The sequence below is a fragment of the Acinonyx jubatus genome, chromosome D1 (assembly GCF_027475565.1).
Source record: "Acinonyx jubatus isolate Ajub_Pintada_27869175 chromosome D1, VMU_Ajub_asm_v1.0, whole genome shotgun sequence".
NCBI classification, from domain to species: Eukaryota; Metazoa; Chordata; class Mammalia; order Carnivora; family Felidae; genus Acinonyx; species Acinonyx jubatus.
The window spans coordinates 92112410-92127954 of NC_069390.1; the positions used below are offsets into that span (position 1 = coordinate 92112410).

At 37.4% G+C, this 15545-nt stretch overlaps 2 protein-coding genes across 2 annotated transcripts; both read left to right on the top strand.

Annotated features, from left to right (window-relative positions):
• The first annotated feature begins 770 nt into the window (after positions 1-770).
• LOC106976586 (olfactory receptor 8B3) lies at positions 771-2772 on the top strand. The gene has a single exon (XM_027036398.2). It carries the CDS (start codon positions 1357-1359, stop codon positions 2377-2379), a length of 1023 nt encoding a protein of 340 aa, XP_026892199.2. The 5' UTR covers positions 771-1356; the 3' UTR covers positions 2380-2772.
• A 10976-nt stretch (positions 2773-13748) lies between these two features.
• Positions 13749-15046, top strand: LOC106976616 (olfactory receptor 147-like). Its single transcript, XM_015074040.3, has one exon. The coding sequence runs from the start codon at positions 14008-14010 to the stop codon at positions 14938-14940; it is 933 nt and encodes a 310-aa protein (XP_014929526.3). The 5' UTR covers positions 13749-14007; the 3' UTR covers positions 14941-15046.
• The last annotated feature ends 499 nt before the right edge of the window (positions 15047-15545 follow it).

The following is a 15545-nucleotide window of genomic DNA, read 5'->3' on the forward strand; positions in this document are numbered from 1 at the left end:
ATTAGGATATAAGCACAGACACCATTTCCTTCCCTACAGAGTTTATTGAGATGGGAAGGTCCTGGGGGAGACTCACACCTGAATTTCTAGCCAGATCCAAAAAATATATAAGTCTTAAACAAATGCCTTGAGCTCTGACACAGTGGCTCAGGTCTCAAGTATGTAGTGGCCCTTCGTATTTTCTTAATAAATTTATAATGACCAGTTTGATCTACAGCCAAGAATGACTCCTGGAACATTCAGACTGTGAGATCTATGCTATGACCCTTTTGCCGGTAAAGGAAGAAGAAAATTCAGTGACTACCTCTGCTCAACCTTGACATCCTGAAGGCCAGTTCTTCTTCCAGTGGAGGTGAACCATACTTACAGGGTCAGCATGGTTATTTCCATGGAGGGAGAGTGAGTTAATCAAGTTTCTATTTACCTCTCATGCTCTCTGTTCCTGTAAAATCAGGAAAAATATTTATAATTCATAACAAGAAACTCAACGTATAAAGCTCTGGCTATATACTTTTCTGTATATTTTCTATATACTTTTCTGCTTATTCTAAGCATACCCTCTGTTGGCTTCATCTTCAGTGTGGTAGCAAGATAGCCATAGCAGGACCAAGTGACATCTAGCATGTAGCAACATCAGAGGAAAAGATTTATCTCTTTCTTAAGTTGTAAATTGAAATAGACATATAAAAGAGTTTATGTGTTATAAGTATGAAGCTTGATATGTGTTCACAAACTTAACAACTAAATAATCAGTATCCAAATTGGTTGTGTTTCTGTTTCATGCCTTACTACAAAACCAAGGAAAGCACATCCACCTTTCTTTATTCATTATCTGTCCAGCTAGGCTGGAACAGGGAAGCAGAATATGTAGAAACACTGACTACATGTTGAATTATAAATCTTAGGCTACCAAAGTTCCCCTCGATACTTGTTACTCATTATTGATTTCATGGATGCTTGCAGTAAGCTATCTGCAAAGATTATAGACTGGTAGGGACTTTCTTCTAGGAAGCAGAATTATGATATGCTCTCTGCCCGAGAGAAATCGTCTCTTTCATGATTGTCGTCACAGGGAAACTGAGGTATCTGGTAGGATAATGGAAACCTAGGAACTAGGAAGTGAAGGTTCAGATGAGTGGGAGGGAGAGAAGGGGGATACCTCCCTACTGAAGCTCACCAACAGGTGGGCTTAGTCCTCAGCTACTCCATTCTTGTATCTTCTAGTAAAGACAAGGGCAGTTGTTTGTCACATGAAGCTCATGCAACAAAAGACAGAGTGATTTTAATGTTGATGGCTGTGTGTGGCAATCCATTCGGACCCTGTGAAGCAAAGTCTTCTGAGTCTTCTGCTTATAAATGAGAGCATGTAAGGAGAGAGCTGGGATCTCTATTAATGGAAGTTTCTTCTGTTCTCACAGATTTCTGAAGAGAAGAATACTGGTTAGAAATGAGTCCTTAGTGACTGAATTTCTTCTTGCTGGCCTAACAGACTGTCCAGAGCTCCAGCAACCCCTCTTCTTCCTGTTTCTGGTGATCTACATTGTCACCATGGTGGGCAACATTGGCTTGGTCACTCTTATTAGTCTAAATTCTCACCTCCATACCCCCATGTACTACTTCCTCTTCAACCTATCCTTCATTGATGTCTGTTACTCTTCTGCTTTCACCCCCAAGATGCTGATGAACTTTGTGTCAAGGGAGAATATCATCTCCTATGTTGGCTGCATGACTCAGCTGTTTTTCTTTCTCTTTTTTGTCATCTCGGAATGCTATATGTTGACCTCAATGGCCTACGATCGCTACGTGGCCATCTGTAATCCGTTGCTGTATAAGGTAACCATGTCCCACCAGGTCTGTGCCTTGCTGACTGTTGCTGCATATATGATGGGGTTTGCTGGAGCCTCTGCCCACACAGGGTGCATGCTCAGACTAACCTTTTGCAGTGTTAATGTCATCAACCATTACCTGTGTGATATTCTTCCTCTCCTCCAACTGTCTTGCAGCAGCACCTATGTCAACGAGGTAGTAGTTCTGATAGTCGTGGGAATTAATATCACAGTACCCAGTTTTACCATCCTAATTTCTTACGTCTTTATCCTCACTAGCATTCTTCATATCAAATCTGCTCAAGGACGATCAAAAGCCTTCAGTACCTGTAGTTCTCACATCATTGCTATTTCTCTTTTCTTTGGCTCAGCAGCATTCATGTATCTTAAATATTCTTCTCCTGGGTCTATGGAGCAGGGGAAAGTTTCTTCAGTTTTCTATACTAATGTGGGACCCATGCTCAATCCCCTGATCTACAGTTTGAGGAATAAGGATGTCAAAATTGCACTGAGGAAAGTCTTGATTAAAATCCAAAGGAGAAGCATGTTCTAATTAGAAGTGGCAACAATATAAAGAAGTTCAACTTTTTATTTTATAATTATTGGTGTTTTTCAAGGTGAGAATGTGATCATAAACATGTTTCTAGAGATTGTGTTTTGTGTGGTTTAATAGATGTGCTTGTGATTTTTCTGATAGCTGATCTCGTCTCATTTTTCCTTCTGTATCTCCATCATCTTGTGCAAGTTTACATAAATAAGTAATACATTTTCTGGGGTGCCTGGGTGGCTCAGTTGGTTGAGTGTCCGGCTTCGGTTCAGGTCATGATCTCACAGTTCGTGGGTTCGAGCCCCACATCGGGCTCTGTGCTGACAGTTCAGAGCCTGGATCCTGCTTTGGATTCTGTGTCTCCCTCTCTCTCTGCCCTTCCCCCATTCACACGCTGTCTCTGTGTCTCTCAAAAATGAATAAATGTTAAAAAAAATTTTTTTTAAAGTAATATGTTTTCTAAATAGAAACTATGCACTGATATTTAAAATAACTTCTATACTACTTTTGTCTCTGGGCTATTCCTAATATGGGCAAATATGATTAGTTTTATCAGTTATATAAAGTTGAAGTTAGAGCTCTCTGATCTAGATATACAAATGACAAACATTACAAGAGCTCTTGTTCTTTTATTTTATTTTATTTTATTTATTTTTTTAAATTTACATCCAAGTTAGTTAGCATATAGTGCAACAGTGATTTCAGAAGTAGATTCCTTAATGCCCCTTACCCGTTTAGCTCATCCCCCCTCCCACAACCCCTCCAGCAACCCTCTGTTTGTTCTACATATTTAAGAGTCTCATGTTTTGTCCCCTTCCCTGTTTTTATATTATTTTTGCTTCCTGTCCCTTATGTTGATCTGTTCTGTGTCTTTTTTGTTTTAATTTTTTTTTAATGTTTATTTATTTTTGAGACAGAGAGAGAGCATGAACGGGGGAGGGGCAGGCAGAGAGGGAGACACAGAATCAGAAGCAGGCTCCAGGCTCTGAGCCATCAGCCCAGAGCCTGACGCGGGGCTCGAACTCACGGACCGCGAGATGGTGACCTGAGCTGAAGTCGGATGCTTAACCGACTGAGCCATCCAGGCGCCCCTGTTCTGTGTCTTAAAGTCCCCATATGAGTGAAGTCATACGGTATTTGTCTTTCTCTGACTGACTAATTTCACTTAGCATAACATACCCTCTAGTTCCATCCACATAGTTGCAAATGGCAAGATTTCATGCTTTTTGATTGCTGAGTAATACTCCATTGTTTATATATACCACATCTTCTTTATCCATTTATCCATCGCTGGAACATTTGGGCTACAAGAGCTCTCATTCTTAACAATATTGTTACTGGTATAGGCAGAAGCACTCAAAGAAATGCATTTCAAATTGTGTGTAAAGATTATAGCAGAATCAGATCCCTCCAATAGTGGCCTTTTGTTCTATTTTTTCTTGTCACTTTTTCTGTTATTATTCTGACTTTCCTTCTGTTCTTTGGTAATGGCAAGATCTATATGACATACTAGCTGCTTCTGAGAGTGTCTATCAGGGCGATGTATTCAATATCTAAGACAATACATAGACTCCATTGTTCATTGCCAATCATAGTAGTAAGAGGGGATGATTAGAGAAATAATACATATGTATCTCAGGATCCCAGTAAGGGGGTTTTGGGTTGGTGGTTTAGTGTATTATAAAAGTTCCATTCTTTACCATCTAAAATGATACCAAGTATTTGAAAAAGAGCATATAGTTCTTATTGTAAATTTTAAAATTTATCACCTTAAGGAAAATACTACACAGAGTATTAAGAGGAAAATTTTAGCCATTGTTTTATTAATACAGTGAAGTTTATCATGAAAAAGGTGTATATTAATAGAAATAAACTATATTCCTAGCAACATTTTGTGAATTTACTGAAACCTTGTCTCACCAATAAGATACTAAATATATTTAACTAGATGCTTTTTCATATAATTTTCCTACTTGCCACAAATGCTTTTCCAAAAAGCACAAATGTTTCCCAAAAAATGCTTTTCCCATTTGTGTATTTAGAATATTAAATATAGTGGGAGGTAAGAAATACCTTTTACCTTTTATTCATGTGTTTGAATAACAACAATAATAAACTAAATGTTGTAATAAGTAATAGAGATTACATTACAAAACACACACACTAGTTTTCTGTAAGTCCCAATATATCTGCTTAACAATATATTGTTTAAAATATTGAACTCTGCATATTTTTACACAAATAAATTTTACTTACAAAGACATAAAATATTTCAAATTTTGTTTAATAAGGTATAGTTTATATATAGTAAAATATACAAATATTAAATATACACCTTGATGACTTTTTGCCTAAGTATAAACTCCACCCAGAAAAAGATATGGAACATTTCAATGAGCCCAGAAATTTTCCTCATTCCCCTTTCTAGTCAACAGCAACCCCCATGGCTCTGATTTCTCTCACTTTAGAGTAGTTTTGTCTCTTTTTAAAAATCTTAAAAATAAAGCCAAACTGTTTATACGTTTGTGTGTACCTTCTTCATTTGACATAATCATTTTTGTATTTTATTTTATTTTATTATTTTTTTTCATTTTTGTATTTTAAACATATTGCTGCATATATCATTAAATTATTTTCTGAGAAGTATCTCATTGAATCTATTTTCCACAGTTTATTTATCTATTCTTGTAATGTTGGAAATTTGGCTGTTATAAATAAAACTTGAATAAATATTTAAGTACAGTTTTTTAATGTGTATACTAATTTCTCTGGATACATAGTTAGCAGTGGAGTATCTGGATCAGTACATGTATGTGTATCTTTATTAGAAAACACCAATTTGTTTTCCAAAGTACTTATACTATTTTATCTCTTGACAGTAGTGTATGAAAGTTACAGTTGCTCCACATCCACATGTATGCTTGGTATTTTAAGTCTTATTAATTTTAGACATTCTGGTGTGCATACAATGGTATCTCATTATAGTTTGGACAAGAATGCTGAAATAAAATTTTTCAGATTTATTAATATATTTGGGCCTGTATTGCTTCTTGGAATGATAACTTTTAAAAGTTTGCTACTTATACAGATTAGGAAACAAATAAAGCTGTCTTTGTTCTCAGATGACATGACTATCTCTATAGAGAATCTCTCAAAATTGATAGCAACAACAACAAAAACAAAGCAATAAACAAAACCTCGTGGAATTAGTAAGTGACTATATGAAAGTCACAGGATACAAAGTTAACTTACAAAAGTTAATTTATTTCCTATATATCAGTAATTGGATAATTGGAATTTGAAAACACAATACTGTTCATATTAGCGCCTCTGTAGCCATCCCCAGTAAAGAAGAAATACCTAGTTATAAACCTAAAAAAATATTTGTAGTATCTAGATGTGAAAAACTACAAACTTTAATAAACGTACTTAAAAAGATCAAAAGAAATGGAAAGATATTCTATGTTAATGGATTGGAATACTCAATAACACTAAGATGTCAATTCTTCTTAACTTCATCTATGGATTCAGTGTGATCCCCATCAAAATTCTAGCAAATTTTTGTGGATATCACCAAAGTTTATATGGAAAGGCAAAAGAGCCAGAATATCAAATAAAATAGTGAAGGGGAAAAAAGTTGTAGGACAGACACTATTCAACTATAAGACTGACTATAAAATTATGGTAATCAAGACTGTGTGATGAAAGAAGAGATACATAGACCAACAGATCAAAAGAGAGAGCTCAGGAATAAACATACAAAATATTGTCAACTGATTATTGACAAAGGAACAAAGGCAAATCAGTTGAGAAATAGTAATCTTTTTAACAAGTGATGCTGGAAAAATCAGATACCCATATGCAAAAACATGAATTTAGACATAAACCTTATGCCTTTCAAAACAAAACAACCTCAAAATAGATCATCAACCAGTTGTAAACTACAAAATTCAAAGCGTAAACTATGACACTTTTAAAGGAACTCAGAGAACTTAGGTGAATTTAGGTGAATTTGGATTTGGTGATTGGTGAGGTTTTAGATATAATACCAAAGCATGATTCATGAAAAAAAATTGGTAAGACAAACTTTAAATGTTTAAAAACACTTCTGGAAACAACATTGTTTTAAAAAGGAGAGTCTAGGGGCTCCTGGGTGGCTCAGTCGGTTAAGTGTCCAACTTTGGCTTGGATCATGATCTCACAGTTTGTGAGTTCAAGCCCCGCATTGGGCTCTGTGCTATCAGTTCAGAGCCTGGAGCCTGCTTCGGATTCTGTTATCTCCCTCTCTCTCTGCCCCTCCCCCACTCATGCTCTGTCTTTCTCTGTCTCTCAAAAAATGAATAAATGTTAAAGAAAAATTTAAAAAAAGGAAAGTCAAGCCACAGAATGGGAGAAAATATTGGCAAACATAGATCTGAGAAAGAACTTGTATCCACCGTATACAAAGAATTCTAAAACTCAACTGTAGGAAAACAAACAACTGAAAGGATGAGACAAATATTTGGACAAACACCTCACCAAAAAAGATATGCAGATGGAAAATAAGTGTTTGAGAAGTTGCTTGGCTTTATTTGTTTTTAGGGAATTTTCAATTAAAATAACAATGAGATGCCCCTGCAAACCTATTACAATGACTAAAATTGAGAAACTGGCAGTACTAATTGCTGGCAAAGATGTAGAGCAATAGGAACTTTTGTTCATTGCTGGTGCTAATGCAAAGTGGTACAGCTACTTTGGAAAACAGTTGGGCAGTTTCTTATAAAAGCAAACATAGTCTTCACTCTGAATCCAGCAATGATGCTTCTCAATATTTCCCAACTGATTTGAAAATTTCACGTCCAGACAAAAGCCTTCACATGAATGTTCGTAGCAGCTTTATTTATGATTGCTCCAAACTGGAAGCAAACAAGGTGTTCTTAAAAAAGGGAATGGATAAACTTTGATATATCTGTAGAAGGAAATATTATTTAGAGATAAAAAGAAGTGAACTGTCATACCATGAAAAAACATGTAAGAGTGTTGAAGACCTATTTCCAAGTGAAAAAGCCAGTTTGGAAAGGCTAGCTACTATATGTTTCCAACTGTATGACATTCTGGAAAAGGCAAAGCTATAGAGACAGTAAAAAGATCAGTTGTTGTCAGGTTTTCGGACGGTACCAGGAGGGGTGAATAAAGGAAACACTGGGGATTTTTAGTACAGTGAAACTATTCCATATGACCCTGTCATGATAGACAAGTGATGTTATGTACTTTTCAAAACCCAAAGAATATTACGATACAAAGAATGAAGCTTAATGTATGGAAGTCTAAAAACTTGTTTTTGAAGTCATGGCAATCCCAGGAAGGAACACAAATAATGAAAAGGGAATCTTAGTGCATTACAAAATTATGAAACATCTTCAGTGAAGGAGAAGGGGAATAAAAGCTAGAAATGAGTGAAGTTTGTAAGACTAAAAGCAAAAGAACTGTACATAAGCATGTGCTCTAGTTGATGAAGTTGGTTTCTATTGGGGATGTTAGTTAAGAATTCTGATACTGCTGCAACATGCATACTGGAATTGAACAATTAAGTAAATGGATGGTGGAGGAGGGGAGCCAGGTTTCTTGCTGTTGGAGTGGGAATTTACAAATAAGTGGAATTAAATGGAGGCTAGAATGATGGATGTGATAATAGATGGGAGTTGGAAACATTAGTACAAACATTTAGCCTAATAGAGATAAAGATGGCTACACATGTATATACATTTGTCAGTATACAAACATATTTCTTTGTTTTGTCAACTGAAAGGGTCTTAAAAGAATGACACCCCCGTAGCAACAAGCACAGCTAGCATTGGGATCTTGGTTTCTAATACCATTCCCTAATACGAAGAATTTAATACCATTTCCTGTAGAAATGGCTGATTCAACGACCAGGGCAGGAGATAACCGAGATGAGCCTGGAGCATCTTGTAATGCCACAGAGTAAGGAAGTGCTATAAACACACCAAATACACACACACACACACACACACACACACACACACACACACACACACAATGGGAGTGTTCCAAAGGGGCATTGGAGGCAACTGAAAGAGCTCTAGTGGAAAATTTGAGCTGGACAGTTTGAGTAAATAAAGTATATATTGGGTTATAATCCAGTGTATAAGTAAATCTTCATATGGTCAAATTGATAAATAATTCAACAAATTAGTAATTCCTACTCCTTAGGTGTGGGCTGCTCATGGTAACTCCTTCCTAAAAAGTACAGAGTGGAAGTTGGAGTGCAGAGAGCATGACTTTACAGTGGAGAAACCTGACAAACTGCATCAGCCAAGTGATCAAAGTCACAATGAACATTCATAAATCGTAAGGGTAGTATATACTCTTGACACAACGTGATTCAGATGGCATTACCTCTGTGATCTGCATCTCCCAAGCCCATAATCTCAGTGTAATCATTACAAAATCATCAAATTCCAGTAGAGGGACACCCTATAAAATACCTGACAAGTACTCTTCAAAACTGTGAGGTCATTAAGAACAAAGAACCTGTGAGAAACTGTCGCAGCCAACAGGAGCCTAAAGAGACATGGCAGATTAAGTGTAATATGGGACCCTGTTAAGAAAAAAAGACATTAGGTAAAAGCCAAACTAAATAAATTATGGACTTTAATTAAAAATAATGCCTCAATATTGGTTCATCTTTTGTAATGAATGTAACCATATGATTGTAAAATGTTAGTATTAGGGCCAACTGTGTGCCAGAGGGATGTATGAGAACTCTGTATTATCTTGTCAGTTTTTCTGTATATAGAGAACTCTTTTTAAAAGTAAGGTCTAGCCACAGAACTTGGCAGAAAGAAAAAATTTATTTTTCTTTTTTTCTTACATTAAAAAAATTTAATTACTTTAAAAAAATAAAAAAAGTAAAAGTAAGGTCTATGGGTGCCTGGGTGGCTTAGTCGGTTAAGCTTCCAACTTCCACTCAGGTCATGATCTCGCGGTCCATGAGTTCAAGTCCCATGTCAGGCTCTGTGCTGACAGCTTGGAGCCTGGAGCCTGCTTCGGATTCTGTGTCTCCCTCTTTCTCTGCCCCTCCCCTGCTCGTGCTATGTCTGTTTGTCTCTCTCTCTCTCTCAAAACATAAATGAACATTAAAAAAAATTTTTTTAAGTAAGGTCTAAAGCATACTTTGGAGATATTGAGTGTTCAGTTCTAGACTACCACAATAAAAATATTGCAATAAAAAAAATCAGGTCTAAAAATATTAAAAACATGACACAAGAACTTAGGGCATACAGCAAAGCCAGTCTTCTGAAAAAGATTAAAGCTACAAATATTATCTGAAAGAGGTTCTCCCTACATTGGGAGGCAAAAATCATTATCACCAGTGATGGGAGACCCGAGACTGGGAAGTCTGTACAAACAAACCTTGTTAAACCTTTCTAGTTGCTTCTCCACAATTAGCTACCCTTGCTAAAGCCCCTTTGCCATGTCACGTTTCCACAATTTGCTACCCTTTGTCCAGCTTGCAATTGTAAGCATTTGGCTCTAAGTGATTTCTTTTGGTTTTCACTTTTGTGACAAATCCCATGCACAGTAAGTGATGAGTCACTAAATTCTACTCCTGAAACCAATATTGCAGTATATGTTAACTAACTAGAATTTAAATAAATTTTGAAAAAAAATAATTAAAAGGTGGATGTTTTTTCCCTACTAATCTGTCTCATGTCAATTTAATTCTTAGGCCCAGCTGGAGACCCTAGCAGAATTTTTCCTCCTCTCCAGAATACAGTTTTTATAATTTTACATACTTACATATGTACCAATAACTTACAATTAGAATAGTTTTGTATGTTTTAAAATTTGTGTTTTCATACGGTGCCTCTTTTGAATTTTTTAACTCAAATTTCATATTTGGTATTTATTCTTGTTCATATATGGAATAGTTACCCATTTATTTTCAGTCTGCTTGCCAGGGTCTATGTAGATGCTCTCTGCTCAGATCACCTGGAGTTTAGCTTACTCTGACCCCGAATCTCTCACACCATCTCTGTGGCCCTTTCATTTTTTTTTTAATTTTTAAATGCTTATTTATTTTTGAGAGAGAGAGAGAGAGAGAGAGAGAGTGCAGGGGAGGGGCAGAGACACATGGAGACACAGAATCCGAAGCAAGCTCCAGGCTCCCAGCTGTAAGCACAGAGCCCGATGTGGGGCTCCTGAGATCATGATCTGAGCTGAAGTTGGGTGCTCAACCAACTGAGCCACCCAGGCGCCCTGCCCTTTCATTTGTTAAAGTTGGCCTGCCTTTTTGCTTTTTCACCTTTTCTAAACCCATGCACCTTTATTGAGACCCTGAATGTGTAGTTCTGTCTATACTGAAGCAGGCATTTACCTGTGGAAAAAGTGTGATAAACTGCAAACACCTGCCAAGGTCTAAACGCCGGATGACCTATGGGTTTTCTCCTCAAAATATGCTCATCTGAACAGCAGCTTCTGTGTTAGCTGGGAAGTCATTAGAAGTACAAAATCTAGTGCCCACTCCAGATTTACTGAATTAGATTCTGTTTTCCTTTTCCTTCCTGGCACTTGAAGACTTAATTTTCTTTTTGTTACCTCAGTTATATATTTGCATTTAAAAATATATTGGCCGGGGTGCCTGGTTGGCTCAGTCGGTTAAGTGCTGGACTCTTGGTTCTGGCTCAGGTCACGATCTCACAGTTCGGTTTGTAGGATCCAGCCCCGCAGAGGGCTCTGTGCTGTTAGTGCAGGATTCTCTCTCTTTCCCTCTCTCTGCCCCTGCTCCTCTCTTTCTCACTCTCAAAATAAATTTTAAAAAAACTTTTAAAAAATTAAAAAATATGTTAACTAACATTTCTGGGTGTTTATAGCAGGTTAGCTCAGTGAGACATTGTCCTGCAAATTAAAAATTGATTTAGTCAAAAATAAGTTTTTCTTTTCTGCATCTTTATGAGAATATACTATAAGGCTTAAATTACCACTCACTTTGACAAGTTAGAACATACTGGGCTTGAGTTACTAAAACGGAGTCAAGGGATGTTCTGGTAGGTCTCGTGAAAAGGGTCACCATTTGACATACTTTGTTACAATTGAATTAGGCTAAGGTGACTGTTATGTAGGTGGAACAAAGGACATGAATGAAATAGTTTTGCAATGTATGGATAAGCTCAGAGTCCCTCTACACTCATTCTGTATTGCACATATTAATACTGGTTGTATTAAAGGTGAAAAAATGACCTTTAGCTCTGGCTTAGAACCTTGGCATAAAACTCTTCTTGCAATGTGATTTGATATAATATGAACTTAGAGGGAGTGTTTCTGGTTCTTAGATCACCTAAATAAGAGTTCTTAACATTTCTATAGAAAACACATGTTTTAATAAATCTCCAAGGTCCTCATCACTACTGCCGCCCAAGGAATGTTTTCTTTTGGGACATATTTCAAATTTACCCTGAGGAATGTTTAGTCCCCTTGTAATTTTGAGGAGTCTGAGAATAATAATTGAGACCCATTTTAGTAATGGTTGGTTTTAAATTATCCTAAGTATAGACCCATATGAGGGAGTTCCTAAATATTTTTCTTGACCTCTGTTCTTTTTCCCTTTACTCTTTCTCTCATTAAGTTCACATAATGTCATGGCTTTAACCTTTATAGAATTAATCTCCAATTTTTTTTCATATTCTGGTCTGTGTCTTAAACTTCATTTAGCCTTAAGTAGGCTGTATACTTCTACCTGGATGTCCAGTTGGCAACTGAAGTCCACCATGTTCAAAATTAAATGTATATGTATATGAATATTTCTACTCATTCTGAGTTCTCTTTGTTTATAGCAACACCATAATTTATCCAAATCCCTATGCTAGTACCTTTGGGAATTTCTTGCCTATATCTGTTCCCTTTGTGTGAAGTCCTGATGAGTCTTTCCTTACAACATCTCTTGCATTATATTTATTATATATTATTTATGTGGTTATTATATATTTATTTATTTTAATATTATAATTGCCTCTCATACCTCCTCCTTCCTTCAGTTTCTCTTGTACCAGTCCCCACTGCTGGCCTCCACCATATTAGTCCTTCCAAATCTACGCTTTGATCTTTTCTATCCTGTGCCAAAATAGGAATTAAAATCTTGAGTGGCTTAATGGCCTCTCATAATAAGCTGACCTTGATTTTGGCATTTGAAAGCCAAATGCCACTATACTGACCTAAATCTGACTTTTGATCTCACTCCATGCTGCAGTCCAGAGGGGGAGACATTGGAACTTCTCTGAGAGCCTGTGAAAGTAAGTCCTCTATGTGACATTCAGGGAGAAAGCTCAGTAACTCTGATCTGTATGCTATCTAAGAGTTCAGTAGTGGCCTTTACTAGTCTTACTGATGTCTTTTTCTTCCCACATTCAGGTCTACAGAGAAAACCATTGACACCACACAAGCCTTTGCCTGTGTGCCAAGAATTCTGTTGTAGTATTCACTATAAATTCCAGGAAATTCTGTTGTAGTATCCACTATAAATTCCAGGAAATATGGAATTAATCTATTCTTCTATTATACAAATATTTATTGAACACTTAGGTGCTACAGGGATAGCACTGGAGAAAACAGACACAATCCATTTGGAGCTTAAATTCAAATGTAAGTGGGTACATGAGTGTGTGGTGGGAACATACAACAAATGAATAAATGAATAAATGTGTAGTATTTCATAGAGTGATAGGTGCTAGGGAGAAACCATTGTGGATGCAGGAAAGATCATCATGTTCTTCTATCTGGGGATGTACCCCATTTGGGAGGAAATGAAATTGTATGCAAAATGGCATACTCCCAATGGTCAATGCTATTATCATGAACTAAGTTGTAAATGTAGACTAGGTAAAAATTGTTTTCCGCTGCAAAGTCTGATCTTTGGGGAAAACACAGGTCTTCCAATTTTTAATCAGTTCCCTAGGATTTCCCACCCATGAAAACTCCTTTGGGTCATGTTAGCAGATGGATCTTCTGGCACTAGCAGATGATATTTACTTCCCCCTAGTCTGAGAGGACACTGGGCAAAACCACCATCAGAAATCATGATCTGTAACTCCTGGCTCCTCAGAGTCTGTGGTTCTGAGGTTTGCGCTCTGGCTCCATCAGTTCAAAACTCACTCAAAACAAAAATGACAAGAAGATCTCTGTTTTGGGTTGTTCATCCCTGAAATTCATCAGAGCCAAGGTCCAATATTAAAGTTCTAATGCAGAAGAGTGAGGATTGCATTTTATCGTTCCTACTGTTCTTTTTCCAAATCTTTTTTATGAGAGCCACAGACCCCTTGAAATGATATATCTCTTGCTGAGATGGCAGATGTCCCTGAGGTGGGACTGGTGGACTGTCAAAGAAGGCGTATAGAAGAGATGATCACAGGGTTCCTGCATTTTATCCCTATGGATATTGCCCTTTATGACTTTTTGATAGACATCTTTAAACAATCTCAGCAAAGGCTGAGACAGCAGTGGCACACAGGAGGGTGGGTGTGAGTTCATTCTCATTCTGGGACTCTGTCTCATTACGGAGGGATTGGGGGAAGAGAGCTGGGTGCTCATTTCAATGTCACCCTCTGTCCTGTTCTCACAGATACGCCCTAGGGAACAATGGCAGCAGGCAATGACTCTTCAGTGACCCAGTTTATCCTGCTGGGTTTAACAAAACAGCCAGAACTCCAGCTGCCTCTCTTCTTCATTTTCTTAGGAATCTACATGGTCACCGTGATGGGGAACATGGGCTTGATTATTCTGATTGGTCTGAAGCCTCACCTGCACACTCCCATGTACTACTTTCTCTTCAACCTTTCCTTCATTGATCTCTGCTACTCGTCTGTCATAATGCCTAGAATGCTGATAGGTTTTGTAAAGCAAAACACCATCTCTTACGAGGAGTGCATGGCTCAGCTCTGTTTCTTCTCCTTCTTTGTCATTGATGAGTGCTGTATTTTGACATCGATGGCCTATGACCGGTATGTGGCCATCTGTAAGCCCCTGCTTTACAAGGCCATCATGTCCCACCAGGTCTGCCTCATGCTGATGGCAGGAACATATGCAATGGGGTTTGTGGGTGCCATGGCGCACACCGGGTGCATGCTGAGGCTCACGTTCTGTGATGGCAACATCATTAATCATTACATGTGTGACATACCTCCTCTCCTTCAGCTCTCCTGCACAAGCACCTACGTCAACGAGCTGGTGGTTTTCATTGTGGTGGGAATCAATGTAATAATGCCCAGTCTCACCATCACCATTTCTTACATCTTGATCGTCTCCAACATCCTCCGTATCCGTTCTACAGAGGGCAGGTCCAAAGCCTTCAGTACCTGCAGCTCCCACATAGTTACTGTTTCTCTCTTCTTTGGAGCATCAGCATTCATGTATCTAAAACCTTCTCCTGCTGGGTCCCTGGATCAAGATAAGGTATCCACAGTTTTTTATACCATTGTGGGGCCAATGATGAATCCTTTTATCTATAGTCTGAGGAACAAAGATGTCAAAATTGCACTGAGTAAGACTTTTAAGAAAAGGGTGTTCTCTTGAGTAGAAACGGTGTTAGTTACAGATGCCAACTCCTAGTAAAGGCACACAGTGTATGAAGCTATGGAGAGAACAGTAAGAAATCAAAGTAGAAATGCAAATGATTCAAATATAGGGTAAATTAAGCGAATTATTTATAAGTCATTTCACAAAGACAATATAAGGAAGAGGAGGATCTGTCCTTTATCTTTTCATGGAAGGTAAAAGTAGTTCATTTGTTGTTCTCCAACTTATTTTCAGAAGTTATAGATTTAAGTTTAAATGGTTGAATTGAGGTAAATCCAGAAAGGATAACTTGTGAGATTTTTGACTGAGGTATGTCTGGAATTCCTACAAAACTTTGTCATGGATATATAGACTTTGTCAGACTTGAGTTTCAGCTATTTATTCATTCACTTAATAAACCTTAACTGAAAGGCTACTGAGTTTGAGGAACTGAGTGTGGTCTTTTTGAGTGCTGTAGGGGCTTTTGTTTTAGGAGATTCCTTCATTTCCTGAAAGAGCTGAGAATATGGAGATGCTCTTCTCACTTAAGTCTCAAGGGAATGTGGTAGAGCAAGATTTCCTTCTGGTCTCTGCTCCTAAGGACAAGATAACCTTTTATTGTA